General features: G+C 35.5%; 1 protein-coding gene across 4 annotated transcripts in view; it reads left to right on the top strand.

The window, feature by feature from the left end:
• Window positions 1–5,520, top strand: part of LOC123525365 (uncharacterized) — a 57,250-nt gene extending 51,730 nt beyond the window's left edge. For all 4 annotated transcript variants that reach the window (XM_045304356.2, XM_045304353.2, XM_045304357.2 and 1 more), the window contains exons 20-22: window positions 2,808–3,032; window positions 3,824–3,913; window positions 4,565–5,520. In XM_045304356.2, coding sequence (XP_045160291.2) covers window positions 2,808–3,032; window positions 3,824–3,913; window positions 4,565–4,710 — 461 coding nt within the window. In that variant the 3' untranslated portion in view covers window positions 4,711–5,520. The remainder of the gene's footprint in view (window positions 1–2,807; window positions 3,033–3,823; window positions 3,914–4,564) is intronic.
• Window positions 5,521–18,160: the final 12,640 nt, after the last annotated feature.

Genomic DNA, 18,160 nt, shown 5'->3' with positions numbered 1-18,160 from the left:
AGCTTCATTATAAGGCCCCCCTAGTTTTGTTCAAATGAGGGCAACATATGTCCCTTTTATGGGCCGTTAGTGCTAAAAATAGAAATATCTATAAAAAACTTATTTTGAACCGCTTCACGAATCTTTATCAAACCTGGTCTGTAGCATCATTATAAGTCCCTTTCAAAATGGGGCACTCAGTCCCTTTTAGGGCCCAGTAGAGCTCCAAATAGAAATACCTTTAAACAATTTCTCAACACCCGCTTGAAAGATTTTCATGAAACAAACTTGGTCTGAAGCATCATTATTAGGTCCTATTGAAAATGCATTGAAGTGGGGACACTCGGTCCCTTTTTGGGGTTGCTAAAGTTGAATAGAAATACAGTAGAACAACTTCTTTTCACGAACCGCTTAACAGATCTTCACCCAACCTTGTCTCTAGCGTTTCGTATGTTCTTCTCACAATTTTGTTACAGTTGGGCACTCGGCCTCTGTTAGAGGCTGCTACAGCTGGTGAAAATAATTGTAAACATTTCCTCTCAAACTACTGGTTTGAATTATACCAAGTTTAGTAAGAAGCATCTTTGCAACATCCTGTCTCAAATTTGACCCAATATGAGGCCCCTTTAAGGGACAGCTAGTTCAAAAAAAAAATTAAACGACTACTTCTCATAAACCGTTTGATGTATTTTTGTCAAACTTGGTCTGTAGGATCATTATAATGTCCTCCCCGATTGTTTCTAATAGTGGCATGTGTCCCTTTTAGAAGGTTCTAGAATTAAAAAATAGAAATACCTTTAAATAACTTCTTCTTATGTACCACTGGAGGATCTTCATCAAACTATAAGGACCTCTCCTAAATATATTCAAATGGAGCACGCGGTCCCTAGTGCTAACATTTGTTCAGATGATGTTGCTTGACCTTAGTTTATTCTAAACACCGTAATTACCATTCATGATTCAAAGTGTTATAGATATATTCAAGGTAAAAATAATCAAGGTCATGTGAGCGATTTAGCGCCGCTATGCTCCCCCATCCCCCCCCCCCCCCCCCCCCCCACCCTTGATTTCCCTTGTTACTGACGTTAGAACACCTTGTAAACTATTAGGTAGACCGCTATCTTAGATACATTGTTGTTAATGCAAATCAGCAACTGCCTACCAAAAATATTTCTTAATTAATTTTAGGTTTATGATACCAATTAAACAATTAAAATGTATATTTCCAGGACAATTTAATAACTCAGAAAATACATATACACAATCTCAGTCCTCGATACGTTCTAGTAGGAGTTTGCCTCTGGTACAGCAAGTAAGACAAACAGTACACAATGAAAATAGTGTTACTGATAATGAAAAATGATTGAAATTTGTTTTGTTTGTTGAATGTTACCAAATGAAACATCATCAGCTTAGCTTATAATATAGTTTGCAGAAACATATCCCGAATCATAATGTAGTGCCGTTTTACCATTTATTCACTTTTTGTGATATCCATATGCCATTTTGTGATATCCTTAATTCATTTTATGATATGGTCAATTATGTCTCCTACCACATAGTAGTGTGGGAGACATAATGATTTACTCCTGTCTCTGTGTGTATCTGTCTGTGTTTGTGTGTGTGTGTGTGTGTGTGTGTGTGCGTGTGTGCGTGACAAATCTTGTCCGCACTCTAAGTCAAACATCCGATCTTCACCAAACTTGAACAAAATGGGTTTTTCAATAAGTCCTCGGCCAAGCTCGATAGGCAGTTATGGGAGGCATGCGCTTTTCTCAAAAGCAGCTCTAGTTTATTTTATGATATCGTTAAAAGTGTTTTGAGATATCCTAAAATGATCAAAAATGATTAAAGGATATCACAAAAAAGTGACAAAATAGAACTTTGGATGTCTCTAGATATATATTTTCTAATATCCTTAATTCGATTTAATGATTTCCTTTATACATTTAAGGATATCGCAAAATTCATTCAATGGTATCAATAAAAGAATTCAGGATATCTCAAAATATGTTTGATCTTTTGAGATCCTAATTTCGATCTCTGGATATCAATAATTCCTAAACAAAATCATTATTATAAGATTTAAGCTTATTTGATAATATCATAAAATCGATTCTAATATATCCAAAACAGTGTTTACTTTTTGATAGCAATAATTCATTTAATGATATCCTTAAACCTAATAATTGGTGATACCACAAAGCCGGTTCATTCTATGACATCTTTAATTCTATGTAATAATATCTTTAAATCATTTTGTGATATCCAAACAAATTTATGGATACCAGAAAATAAAATTACAGATATCATTACATGGAAGATAAAATTACAGATATCATTACATGGAATTAAGGATATCATGAAATAAAACTGACTTTAGGATAACCTATAATAGAAGAAACCATTTTATGATGTCCCTTAATGCATTTAATATCTAAAGATAATTATTGATAACACAAAATGAACTTCAATTTCAAATACATATATGTCAACATGACAATATCAGGTCACATATATTCTTATTAACATGGCATAAGATTGTCTGTTTGAGAAAGTCATACCACGTATATTTAAATCATCTTGGGAATGTCATATCACATATATTCGTATATTCATGTCGAGGCGGAAACATCATATCACGTATATCATTTCGAATATATTCATATCAACGTGGAATTACCACATATTTTAATGTTAGCCTAGAAATACTGTATCACATTCTATCATATTACATATATTCATATCAATATCGGGATTTCATATCATGTATATTCATGTGAATATGAGAATATCAGGCTCTAGATGCTTATTGTCAGATTTTTCAGCACATTCCACGCCTAACGCAGAGCCTAGTACCAGCAAATCTATGCCATCTTCAAGTTCCAGCAAATCTATGCCAGCTTCAAGTTCCAGTAAATCTATGGCAGCGTCAAGTTCCAGCAAAACCATGACATCTTCAAGTTCCAGCAAGTCTATGACTGCTTCAAGTTCCAGTAAATCTATGGCTCAGTCCAGTTTCTCATCTTCCACTATGGAAGGTACAACAAATGGTAAGTATTCCGGTATACTATAAGAATCTTTCACTGGTTGCGGGTAAAGATGGGAATATCCGGCACGAGTGTAACTGTTTAGGCGGTAACTGGACAGAGGCCTCGTTACCGCCTAAACAGTTACCCAAGTGCCGGATATTCCCATCTTTACCCGCTGCCAGTGATTGATTCTTTTTCTTGCATGCCTTATTCTTCAATATGTAGAAGATATAAAGAAAAACGAAGGGCGCTATTTTGTTATAGTAGCTTATGAATTTACGCATTCATTCATAAATTATAGCACGTGAGTCATCTTACACCCCTAGGTGTAAGATTATAAGAATTTTTCACTGGTTGCGGGTAAAGATGGGAATATCCGGCACAAAGCTAACTGTTTAGGCGATAACGAGGCTCCTGCCGAGTTACCGCCCTAACAGTTACCCGAGTGCCGGATATTCCCATCTCGACCTGCTGCCAGGGATTGAATCTTTTCTTGCATGCCTTATTCTTCAATTTGTAGAATATATAAAGAAAAACGAAGGTTTTTCTTCAAGGCGCTATTCTGGTATAGAAGCGTATGAATTTACGCATTCATTCATAAATTATAGCACGTGAGTCATCTTACACCCCTGGGTGTAAGATGAGTATATCTAGCACCGGGAAGGCACGGGAAATCCTGCCCGACATGCAAGAAATACTTAAGTCACATTCTGGTATGGTGATATGTATATCATCTGAAAATAGTCGTAAACTGCATTTGCTAAATATTTCCTGTAACGTTCATTAAACCCATTAACCTTTTCTATTTTTAGGACAAATTATTTCCAGTCAAAGTCCTTATACAAAGAAGCCCTTGAAGAATGCCAATTCACCACCATCAAGTAAAAAAGGCTTATCAGCAGGTAAAGGCAGTTTTATACATATATTCTGGCGGCGATGAGTTAAACATGGTGCCGATCTTTGCCTCCATGAGCATGGGTTCGAGCACTGGCAGACAAATGGTAAACTGTAAAAGCAATTTCTTTTGCATATAAATCTTAAGTCAGTTTTTGTTAGGAAATTAACACATTAATAAGGTAAGATTTTAATCATGCTTATAAACTGTATCGTACGTTTAAGAAATGACTGCAGAATGAAAAGTAATACAGTAGATGTAGAGAGAAAAAAACATATTTAAAAACATGTATACTAATGAAATCAAACGATTGGATATGAGTAAATGACCCCTACTGATTTTGGGGTCACTTGACCAAAGGTCAATGTCACAGAGGCCTGAACATGGAAAGCCGTTTCCAATTCATATTTTTAGAACCACTAGGCCCAGAATGCTGAAACTTAGTGGGATGATTGGACATGCCAAAATAGATGATCCCTATTGCAGCCAGCCATCAGTGTCTTTGACTTTCGCTCCTGTCACCTTTGACTTCTTGCCTATACCACTATGCATTTGGGGAGACATGCACTTTTCTATAAAAGCATCTTCTAGTTAGTACTGTTTTGCTGGGCATTTGATTCTAGATAAGAAGTTAGTATTAACCGTTATCTATATGTAGGTGGAGTTGTGGGCGTGGCCATTGGTATGTTGGTGGTCGGAATCGTAATTACAGCACTTGCATACATTGGAATAAAGAAATTCAAAAGAAGGTTACCAGGAGAGATGAGAGTTGCATATGCCAAACGTGAAGTGGACATAAACTGAATTAACACCGACATATCTAAACGCATTTACCTCAAACCATGTAAGATTAGTGTTTGTGGCACCGCCATCTGTTATTTCGATGCAAGCTGTATGCGTGTACATCGCACATATTTAGTTAACTTTTGTTGTAACTGTAACAGCGATGGACGACACTTGCAGACTCACTGTAATTTAATAATGCAGGTTGTGCAAATCAAGTAACAAAAGTTATTCTAACACTCTATTCTTAGTAATCTGGTAATCTTAGTAAAAACGGAAAAAGTTCATGTGATACTAATGAAATACATCTGTATTTTTACCGATTGTTTTTTAAAGCAAGCGGTCATTTAACTCTTTTATAAGAATTTTGTACATCGTGTTATAAGATGTGTTTGATTGCTATATTGATATCTGTTTTATACATTTGTCAGTGATTTACAGTTATACCGGTATTTATTTGTTCATGACATCGTGAAATAAAAACAAAGTATTTGAAGTGATATTTTTTGCAGTAGGGATTATGTATATATGTTTTCGACATTACCTGCATTTGTTGTATTGATGTACACAAAATTTCCATGTAGCATCTTTGTATTGACCTCTTTCAATATTTTATAGTTCATTTGAAATTACTGAACTCCGTCCATCTGTTGTTATTAGTCAATTGTTTATATTATTTCAAAACTTTCCACGATTTACTAAATGTCGTTCCCTCGACATTAGCATGCACTACTCATTTTATTGTACTATTCATTTTTATAACACTACTGTTTTTATTGCGCTACTCTAAGTGCCAGAATGTCACAATACACGCCCGTCACAGCAAATTTCTTTACACTAGCACTTGTATTTGCAAATGGATTTTTTTTAGTTTTTATCTTTTTATTAAACCCCAACAATACGAAGTTTGGGGTTGGTGGGGGTGTATATAGGAGTGAACTTGGCGGTCGGTCGGTCGGTCCGTTGGATTTCATGGTTTCCGGATGATAACTCATGAAAGACTTGAATGATTTAAATATTTTTGGTACACCCTTGTAAAACCAGAAAATACAGGTGAAGTTCGAATTTGGGGTCAGTAGGTCAAAGGTCAAGGTCACAGTGACCCTGAACAGTTAATCGGTGGCCGGATGATAACTTGAGAAGGCTTTGGCCTAGGATCATAAAGTTTGGTACACAGGGGACAAAGGTCAAGGTCACAGTGACTCGGAACATTTAAACGGTTTCGAGATTATAACTTGAGAACGCTTGGGCCTAGGATCATAAATTTTGGTACACAGGTGTAACATTATGAAATACAGGTCAAGTTCGGCTTTGCGGTCATTAGGTCAGTGGTCAAGGTCACAGTGACTCGGAACAGTTAAACGGTTTCCGGATAATAACTTGAGAACGCTTGGGCCTAGATTCATGAAAATTGATATGAAGGTTGGTTATGACCAGCAGATGACCCCTAATGATTTTGAGGTCAGTAGATCACAGGTCAAGGTCACAGTGACCCGAAACATTTACACGATTTTCGGACAATAACTTCAGAACGCTTGGGACTAGGATCACGAAACTTAATAGGGAGGTTGGTCATGAGGTCATGACCAGCAGATGACCTGTATTGATTTTGAGTTCCAAAGGTCAAAGGTCAGAGTGACCTGGAACATTTAAACCTTTTCCGGACAATAACTTGAGAACGTTTGGGCCGAGGATCATGAAACTTCATAGGGAGATTGATAATGACCAGCAGATGACCTTTATTTATTTTGAGATCAGTAGGTCAAAGGTCAAGCAAGTTCAGCTTTTACATTGACTTAAAAACAACTGGATCAAATTTCAGATATGGTAAAAATACGTTAATGAAAAATGGAACAATAAATAAATCGGACAATTTCTTTGAACAAAAACAGGAATGTACAGAAAATGTTAATAAGACAAGTAGGAAAAGCAATGCAATTAAGAGGTCGAATGTTTATGAGAGTAAACAAGACTTCAGGAACAAAGTTACAGTTTTGTTTAATAAAACTAAGACAGCTACTAACAGCAAGACTGAGGGAATTGATAAAAAGAAAAGTAATGAAGACGAAACGGGGGAAAAAGTATGATTCTAAACAAAATGATGCGATTATAAATACTTAGAGTAACTCAAGGTTTCAGCTCGAATATATTATAGGATTTCCAACAAGACCTGGATATTACACAACATTTACAAGCTTCTTGGCATGGTGCAGATATGAGACGGAAAATCATGCAAGAAATATAAGAAATTATGAAATCTCTTACAATATTCAAGCGCTGAAAATATCCAGCAACCAAGGAAGAAGTTTGTCTGCATTCGATATATCATCTGACAACACAAAACGTTTTTTATCTTTAGCAGAAGATAGAAAGTATTATATCCATTATGATCAATTAATGGATCTTTATACTGAAAATCGGAAAAGTTCTAGACAAAAAACGTCGAATATTCGAAATCGAAAGTATATTACTTTTGATTTCGAACTCGTATCAGTTACAAATTACCGTATTGAAATAAGAGAAGCACTAGAATTAATTTGCTGTTTAAGAATTGCAGAGCATTTGGGTTTACATTCATCAAACAAGACTACATGGGTTGGTTTGTTGAACTGTTGGCAAATTGAGACAAACAGGCAATACAAAGGGGAAACCTCGAATTTGTTTCAAGTGTATCTGCTGGATGGCTCGGACCAAACGTTATGTGACCAAAAATCAAGTGGCTAGAACACGCATATTCAAGATCTTTCCTTTCAAAAGTCAAATTCATAACTCAGAAGTGGCCCTCCACGGCTTCCATATGTGAAACTAATGAATGAAGTATTGTCATACAAAACAAAGTCCCCTTTATTATCTTAATTAACTGTATAGCAGATGATATTTGCAATGATGTATATACGTCAGTCAGTCAGTTTTAAGTTTAATTACGGTCCATCCGCCCTTTCAGACACAATGAAGCATATAAATGCCACGCAGAGTATAGACCGCATGTATATACGTTATTGTGCTATACAATGTATATGCAAAATGTTTGAACTTAATTTTGTATATATATATAAAAAAATAGTTAAAAGTGGAAACTTAAATAGAGAAAAGTGGAAACTTCACAGGTCGCTCAACACGACAAAAACGAAAATGTTGCAGGCTCGGTTTATTTGAGCCTGTTCATGGACGGTAGTGGAAATGCATGCTACCGTCCACGCCCCCTAGCCCCAGATTGAGCAGAACTCAACATTTACACATGCTTAAAAGTACAAAAAGCAATTTAGAGACATCCGCAGATGTATAAAGTCTACAATATTAATTGTAAACTGCTTTTAACATTTATGGATATAAAATATTTTTAATAAAACGTCTTTTTTTTAAACTGGTGAGAAAATCAAAGGAAATAAATATAGTAAAATACTTCATCATGTTAAAGGGAAGTAATATTTTTAAAATGAGTTCATGTTATGTCTCTTTATGGGAATTTTGTGCCAAGTAATATTAAAATCCCATCCCATGATGGATGGCAGAGTTATGGACCGGAAAGACTTATAAATATTTTACCCCTAAATGTGACCTTAACCTCTGGACTAGGTCTCTGGATATTACGCGTGACAAGTGGCCTCATTATAGGAAACATATGTGTCAAGGGATATTGAAATTCCTTGATGGATGACAAAGGTATGGATTTTTGACCTCCAAGTTGACTTTGGCCTTTTAGCTAGGCGTTTTTGTGTTACGCACGACACATCGTCTCATTTTGGGGAACAATTGTACCAAGTTATGTATACAGAAGTGATCTCTCAAAGGATTACATAGTTATTTATCTTGCACGAAATAGACCCAGTTAATATCATGTTAAACTTTGACCTCCAGGAGTGACATTTACATATAAGCTAGGAGCCTACATTGTATTGTAACATTGTAACACATTTGTGTCAAGGTAATTCAAAATGCCTTGATGGATGGTTGTGATACAGACATAATAGGAAATAGTCCTATGTGACATCGACCTTTGAACTTGGTGTCATGTCACATTATTTGTTAGAGTTTGAGAATTATGGACAAGACACGAACATACGGACGGACCAAATGAGAAAAAAATACAGAAGGAATGGCGGGTTGACGGACGGAAAATAACAATCCTATAAACACAGAAACTGATTTTCAACCAGTAAAGAATATTAACTTTAATATGGGTGACATTGGATAGTAGTCATACAAAGGCGCCAAAGTCGTCGTCGAAGAATGAAGTTTGTAAGTGTAATCCATAATTTAATTTGGGGAATACAAGTCTGTTTAGGAACCGCGTTATGATCTGGACATTTTCTTGACCCAGTATTTGCATTATCCAACAGAAAATAGACACACTTGTGGCAAAAGGTGACCTTTTCGAACCAAATTCAGTGACCAAACTAGGATTTTAACCCGTGTATATTTCATGTTGGCTTCGGTCAACTGTGTTATCATGTACTGCAGGTAACATAAATAGCTTACATTTCCACTTCGTTGATATAACATGGGCAGGATTATGCTTGACAAACAGTGTTCACTAAAGAATTTCACTCTATAAATAGATTGTTTCCTTTATGTGAAAAGGGCTTAAGGTAAGTCTCTTCTTAGTATCCACTTAAATTCTTCAAGAAGCGCGCCACTCTTTGAAAACGCTTTGAATATGTTTCAATAATTTGACCCCGAAAAGCAAGGTATTTGAGGAGACATCCTCAAAAGTCGACAATATCCTTCCACGTTCGGACTGAACGGCAGTGTTAAGAGCGGTGGCAAAACTGACGGCGAAATATGAAAATACTACACTTGTAATGTTTGTAGGTGGATTCGTGATGCCGACTAATGGAATTGTTTATACAACTATAGAAGAATGCATCGGTATTATAAAATACCATTTTCTTGTGCAAAATCAGTTCAAATCATTGGTTGTACAATCTGTCATTAATATGCATGTATATTAACAGACAGAAAAGAAGTTGAAAATCGTTGATGTTTCAATAGTTATGAAACATAATTTCAATCTGGCTCACCTCAGCACGAGCTGTTTGAAATTATTACTTTGTACTGCATCACTAATATACGCATTTTAAACATATATCAGTTTTGTTTCATTTTCACCCCTCTTAGAAAATGGCCTTGTGGTGTAATACATAAGTTAACAAAGTTGATATCGAATGGGCCTAAAATCACTTATTTATAGCGTAAGAATGACCCCCAAATATTTTAGAAATTAGACATTCTCCATTGTTTCAATGGAAAACAAAGACAGTAAATTTGAAATAATGGGAGACAAACTGAAAGATTTGGAACAAGCATGGAAAGTTTTAAAGCACTATAATAGATTTTATGCATTTGTAAAGACAAGCCTTTGAAATTTGTTTTTAGTTTAAGCAAACATGAACTTGACCTTTATCCCTGCGGCCACAAACCCAATCCAAATATGAATCTTCTTGTAAGCTATCTACACAATTTTTATCGCAATATCGCTTTCCTATCTGGAACTGCTGTGGCGCGGAACTTGTTTTTATAAGTGTTAAGTGATAGCGATATTGACACTGACTAAAGTGGACAGTTATGATTCTTCCTTATTGTTACATACCTATATTCAAAGTTAGTAGTCAATTACTCTTATAACTACTACGTTGTTAGGACTGGTGGTAAAACAAGGAAAAACATAAAACTCATTGATGTTAGATTCACGGTTTTTGCGCATTTCTTTTCCTCCAAGCTTCAATTTTTCTGTAACCCCAAAATACGTAGAGGGTTCTGTTTATGAGGATTTGATTGAGTATGTTAGTGAGAGACAGTGCAATACCACTCAACTGAAATGGAACTATATTCAAACGCAAAAGAAAGTGTGCACTTTTTAAATTTGAATATTTTCACTTCTAAAAAAGGTATTCGTCAACAATTTGCAACATACTTTGCTCGAAGCATGTACAGTACTACTGTGGATCTTCCTTCAAGTTTTCGATAAAAGCTGGATGGAGTCAAGATAACTAGCAATAGTACACTTTTGCATGATTTGCACGTGCTACCCATAGGAAATGTACCTGTCTACAAAAATGTGTTTTGTTTTGTCAGTTTTCTTATACCTTTGGTGAAAGGAAAAACACATTAGATTTCAAATCTGTGCTGTAATAAAATGCCAAGACTTAGTGAAACTGCGAATTGAAGCATTGTCAATGCTTCAACGGGGTGACAGCGTTATTTACGTCAGCAGAACGTTTGGGTGTCAGAGGAATGTCACAATTCTTTTGCATCAGCAATTTCAGCAAACTGGTCGAGTTGCTGTAAGCAGACCTCGGGTGAGAACGGCTACTCAAGAATGGAATACAGTTCCTCGTGACGTCATTCTACTGTTACGTTAGGCCGAAGCGTTGCCATATAAATGCTTGAATAAATAGTAGAGGTGGTCACACACGATATCTAAACAAAATAATGTTTGAGGAACCGGCAGCTTTTTATCATCTGGCAAGAAAAAGATTTACAACTTCCGTTTTTGACCACAGTTGGCTTTGAATAGCCAAGAATCCTCATAAATGTCAAAATTTTGAAAATATTTGAAAAAGATGAAATTGGCCATTAACTGCACTAAATTTTGGTACCAAACATGACATACTTATAGACAAAATAATCTACTTCGGACAACATAACCTCCTTCAGATGACAAAAAGCTGAGTGCACACTTTCTTATGCGTTTGAGTATATATTATTGAAACGGATTCCATGATCCGAAAGGATCAGAAAATATAACGACAATAAGCAAAACTGCCTGCACAGTTCTTAGAGATATTAGTGTTACACTTACAACAAAGAACTCATTGCAACAACACATCTATATTCCAAGTTTGATGTTAATCCGATGCTATACTCCGGACAAGCAAATGAGAAAGAAATGACAATACAGTTCTAGATGTTGCCCTTTGAAGACATAGAAAAGAACACCCGAAAATAGGTCATTTTCAGAGATGGTAATAATGCGCGAACACTTTTGAGGAAATACGTTTAAGCAGTAAAAATCTGACTGAAGTCCATCATCAATACTGTAAGACCTAACCCAGATTCTGGTGAATAAATTCTAATCTTTGAAAATTTATAAATTTTTAAGAACTTAAATTGTTGAACTGATGTAGGAAAGATGGCTATAAATTGCATGTCCTATCATAACGGGTAAATATTCAGGCATCGCTGGACCTCGCAAACAACTCTCTCATTCCGGTATATGGAAAAAATACAACAACACTTGTAGAACATTTTATTGTTTTAAACACAAAAGAGTAATATATGGGATATGCACTGACAGAAGAAAAGAAAACAAATTTCTAACACTACTGTGATATGATCTCTTTGAGACATTCGAATACATTGTTTAACAAAAAGCATTCTTTAAAGTATGTTTGCGTAACAATGACAATTGCTGAAGGCAACAATGTGTATAAAAATGGTCCCGATGCGCTATGATTTTCTGCTCAAAAAAAAAAAGAATGATAAAAACACAGTGAATAATATGTCTTTAAAATATGGTCAAGATAAAATGACCAGCACGTTGTAAGAATCATTCATATGTAAACAATTCATTTCTACTACATTCTCTAAAGAGCTTAAAAATAAACTTTAAGAGTGAGTATTAAAATAGAACAGTTGTAGGGAATTATACTACCCGGAGGCAGGCAGTTAAAACATAAGTAAGTTTATGAGCTTAAAATGAAACATACCAACATTTAACATTGTATGAAAATCGTCTGTCTGTTTTAACTATTTCCAAAATATTTCGTTTTAATGAAAACATCGTTTTTAAGGCATTAACATAAAAACTTGCATTTGTACATTCAATGATAATTGACTGGCTGTGTATACTTGCTTTTCTTATTCCTTATGTCACGTTTATCTATTCCAATTGCAAAAGATTGTACAATTTAGAGACCCAATGGGTCTTATTTTATTCAGTATTCATATTTCCGTCCTGCAACAAGGTTATGTGGTGTTATTGTATTCATTGCAGCGCTAAGAATCTTAAAACGTTTCGTGAGTATAGCTGCCTGAACAAATATTGCTGACATTTCAGAAAGAAGTAAATGACGTTTATGCATGACCGAAAACTGTATGTTGTAACTAATATCGCAAAAGTATGCGTGTCAGTAAGAAACAGATTGAGTAGGCTTTTAAGATGCCTCCTTTATAAATATGTATTAATACTGCGTAGACTCACGGTAAAGTTATTTACAAAGAAAGAACAGAGTAAAATAAAAAGGAAGAAATGATAACTGTAAAATTAAATGCCATAAAATGATGAGACAATCATTCGAAGACTAGGTGCATAACAATTTAGTGATGTTTAGAGATGCAGAAAGGTGAATACGAACTAAGTTCATATCAATTATTTTACATCAAATTTTGAGATTTTGAAATGTATACAAAGGGGAATTTTCAACTTATACCGCTTTCTTTAACTGCTTAATGTTCTTGTGATGTATATTATAAGAGAACTTCACTTATTAAAGGTGCGGATGGAAATATCTAGCTCGGGGGTAACTGCTTAATGTTTTTCTTTTAAGCACTATCTTATAATAGTAGCGCATGTAAATTGTATGCATGCATGCATGAATTACAGCACGAGTCATCTTACACACCGACGCGTGAGACCGGACTTCCACTACCGGTAAAGCACGGGAAAATTCTGTGTAATATGCAAGAAAGATATATTTATATATAGGTATTAAACTATTAATAGACACGTAAATTAAACAAGAGGGCCAAGATGGCCCTAGGTCGCTCACCTAAGAAACACACCATAACAGTGTAAAACATGTTTGACCTAGTGATTTCATGGAAACAAATATTCTGACCAATTTTCATTAAGATTGGACCAAAAAATTGGTCTCTTGCGATAAAAAACAAGCATTTTCTTAGATATGACCTAGTTTTTGACCCTAGATGACCCATGTTCAAACTCGACCTAGATTTTATCAAGGCAATCATTCTGACCAAAATTCATAAAGATCAATTGAAAAATACAGCCTCTATCACATACACAAGTTTTTTCTTTGATTTGACCAAGTGACCTAGTTTTTGACCTCAGATGACCCATATTCAAATTCGACCTAGATTTCATTAAGGCAATCATCCTGACCAAATTTCATAAAAATCAATTGAAAAAAAACAGTCTCTATCGCATACACAAGATTTTTCTTTAATTTGACCTAGTGACCTAGTTTTTGACCTCAGATAACCCATATTCAAATTCGACCTAGATTTCATCAAGGCAATCACTCTGACCAAATTTCATGAAGATCAATTGAAAACTACATCCTCTATTGCATACACAATGTTTTTCTTCGATTTGACCTAGTGACCTAGTTTTTGACCCAAGATGACCCATTTTCGAACTCGGCCTAGATTTTATCAAGGTAATCATTCTGGCTAAATTTCATGAAGATCAGTTGAAAAATACAGCCTCTATCGCATACACAAGGTTTTTCCTTGATTTGACCTAGTGACCTAGTTTTTGACCCGAGATGACCCATTTTCCAACTCGGCCTAGATTTCATCAAGGTAATCATTCTGACCAAAATTCATGAAGATCAAGTGAAAAATACCGCCTCTATCGCATACACAAGGTTTTTCTTTGATTTGACCTAGTGACCTAGTTTTTGACCCGAGATGACCCATTTTCGAACTCGGCCTAGATTTCATCAAGGCAATCATTCTGACCAATATTCATGAAGATCAATTGAAAAGTACAGCCTCTATCGCATACACAAGGTTTTTCCTTGATTTGACCTAGTGACCTAGTTTTTAAACCGAGATGACCCATTTTCAAACTCGGCCTAGATTTCATCAAGATTATCATTCTGACCAATATTCATGAAGAATAATTGAAAAATACAGCCTCTATCGCATACACAAGGTTTTTCTTTGATTTGACCTAGTGACCTAGTTTTTTATCCGAGATGACCCATTTTCGAACTCGGCCTAGATTTCATCAAGGCAATCATTCTGACCAATATTCATGAAGATCAGTTGAAAAATACAGCCTCTATCGCATACACAAGGTTTTTCTTTGATTTGACCTAGTGACCTAGTTTTTGACCCGAGATGACCCATTTTCAAACTCGGCCTAGATTTCATCAAGGTTATCATTCTGACCAAAATTCATGAAGATCAATTGAAAAATACAGCCTCTATCGCATACACAAGGTTTTTCTTTGATTTGACCTAGTGACCTAGTTTTTGACCCCAGATGACTCATTTTCAAACTCGGCCTAGATTTCATCAAGGTAATCATTCTGACCAAGTTTCATGAAGATCAGTTGAAAAATACAGCCTCTATCGCATACACAAGCTAAATGTTGACAGACAGACGACAGACAGACGACAGACGACAGACAGACGACAGACGCCGGACATCGAGCGATCAGAAAAACTCACCTGAGCATTGCTCAGGTGAGCTAAAAAAAGCCATGTAAAAAGCGAGCAACTTAGCCACTTTACTTTACTTTACAATTTTATGGAAACTGTATATCCGATCCATTCCATATACTGAGGCATATTTAGCAATCGTTAAATGACAATTTAATGAACAGATTATTTATTGTTCACGTACAAAATGATCCCCTTAACTAAATGACCCCAATGGCCCTCAGTCGCTCAACAAGGACGACGTTTCTGTCCAAAATGGGAAATATCCACCTAGAGGTTAAGAGCTGTTTACAACAGAAGTATCCACCTAGAGGTTAAGAGCTGTTTACAACAGAAGTATCCACCTAGAAGTTAAGAGCTGTTTACAACAGAAGTATCCACCTAGAAGTTAAGAGCTGTTTACAACAGAAGTATCCACCTAGAGGTTAAGAGCTGTTTACAACAGAAGTATCCACCTAGAGGTTAAGAGCTGTTTACAACAGAAGTATCCACCTAGAGGTTAAGAGTTGTTTACAACAGAAGTATCCACCTAGAGGTTAAGAGTTGTTTACAACAGAAGGACTGTATGTTATTTTTTTTTAATAAGCTTGCTGGGGTTCATAAAGATCGTTTACCATGTAACGTTTATGTTTTGTAAAAGAATGTTAGACTTGTTTGTTTTTTTTTTATTAAGATAAGTACACTTTGTAACTTTATGCAAAAACTGTCAAACGCAGATCCAGGGATCTGACACTAATAAATTTGGTAGGCCGTTGTACTTTGCTTTCTAGAATTGCATGTAAATGTAAGGATACTATACAGTTTTATGACGGTCCACCAAGTTATTCCTAATTAGCAGTTGTTCAAAAGACTTTGTACGTTTACCCAAATTGCCCCTAAATACAAGCAAATGAACCATTTGACTTGACAGAGCTCAATCTAATGATGCAAGTTTAGTGTGCATCCAAGTTTCAGTACATGATGAGGTCATGTTGACGACGAACGATCATAGCCGGCGCATCCACACATACTAAATAGCGGCTCTGAACCCTCTGAATAGGGAAGTTAAAACACAACAGATATATGTTGCTCTGAGAAAGAAAACGCTTTCTTTGTCACAATAATAGAATTAAATTTATTTTTTCTCTAACGGGTTCATAATCATCAACGTTCTTAGTCTCAAGTCACATATGAATTTACCATGATTGCTTAGATAATCTGCAGTAACTTAAAAAGGCCCAGAAAGATGCATTCTCGTATGAAATGAGCAGTGGCAAAATAAGTCTTTTTTTCACTTCGAAAACTTTAAAAACAAGAAGCTGCGTTCAATAAACGCTTGATGCCCCCGGTGGCATCCTTGTCGATACAAAGCAACCCAAGTCCAAAACGAGGTCAAGTTCAAGGTCAAGGTGAAACTGAGGTCAGGTGGTGTCTGATGGTGAGGAATGGTCACAGGTTACATCTGCATTAGTATTAAGTCATTCTAGTTAGGGGTATTGATGCTAGACGAAACGGTCCCATTTGGTTAACCTCGTACGGACGGACAGGACAATCACTATATTCCTCCCGCATCAGTAGATGCCAGGGGCATAAAAATCAAATTTAAAATGCAATTAATACAGTATTTTTATTACAAACAGCAAACAAGAGGGCCATGATGGCCCTATATCGCTCACCCGAGTACCATTCAAGTTTGGACATAGAGCACATAGGCATACACATTAAATATCATCAGGATAAACATTTTCTAGTAACAGTCCCTTTTGACCTAGTCAGGGCCAATTTCCATACCAAGTTTGAGGGTCCTAGGCTCAAATGCTGCATTTTTGTACTAACATGACTATTCCTTACCCTGGAAGACTTAACATTTAAAACCAATCTCATTAGATGCTGCTGATATACATTCGTTTACATGAAATAAAGGGAGGTAATTTGTCATAAATTCAGTAAAAAGTTATCTTCCCTGATTGTCTGAGTCCATCTGATGGCACAAATGACATTTCAAATCAGTATCTTCATTGGTTACTGAGATACACCCATTTTAACTTGAAACAAAGGAAGGTAATTTGACATAAAATCAGTCCATAGCTATCTACCCTGATTGCCTCAGTCCAACTAAAGACAATAATGAAATTTCAAATGAGTTCTATAAACATTTACCGAGATAAATCCATTTTTATTAAAATCAGAGGAGGTAATCACGCATTGGTATATGCATGTAGAAGATACAAAGTACAAGCCTATACAACAATATATTAGTTAAGTATTCATATCGATAACTGTTCAATTAAGAGTTATCTAATATGACCTATTTCTTACCATGGAAGACATAAATAACATTTCAAACCAATCTCATTAGAAGCTGCTAAGGTGTATTCATTTAGATAAAAAATAAAGGGAGGTAATTTGTCATACATTCAGTCAATATGTATCTTCACTGATTGTCCAAGTCTATCTGTTAACAAAAATGAAATTTCAGATCAGTATCTTCATTAGTTACGGAGATATACCCACTTTAATTTGAAATAAAGGGAGGTAATTTGACATAAAATCAGTCCATAGTTATCTACCCTGATTGTCTCAGTCCAATGAATGACAATACTGAAATTTCAAATAAGGTTAGAGACCACCAATTGTTTTCCCATAGACTTACATTGTAACATTATGGCGTGTACGGCCTTCCATACATCGAAACATGTATATCTAATTACAAGTTTTTCAAGAACTGTCTTAGTTCTACCAAAATATCGGACGAAAAACATATGAATAGTGATACTTTATTTAAGTAATTTTCGCGTGAATGAGATGACCCCCTGTTTACATCATTGACATGGCGGGAGAAATTCGTTTGATAAAACTTTTTTTCAATACACATAAAATGTAGCAAATTTTGTCAAAATCTATAATAAAATACTGTAAATGCAGTGAAAAAACATCAATTTTGAAAAAATAATCACTTCCTGGGTTTGTTTACATGACTGACCAATCAGAACGCACAGACGTTACCTTATTCCCAGGTATACACTTACCTCATTCCCAGTAAGTTCCCTGTACTTTTTTGAATTGGTGGTCTCTGACC

The sequence above is a fragment of the Mercenaria mercenaria genome, chromosome 3, assembly GCF_021730395.1.
Source record: "Mercenaria mercenaria strain notata chromosome 3, MADL_Memer_1, whole genome shotgun sequence".
NCBI lineage: Eukaryota > Metazoa > Mollusca > Bivalvia > Venerida > Veneridae > Mercenaria > Mercenaria mercenaria.
The sequence above is the reverse complement of the archived record's forward strand: the minus strand, read 5'-3'. Positions and strand labels throughout refer to the sequence as shown.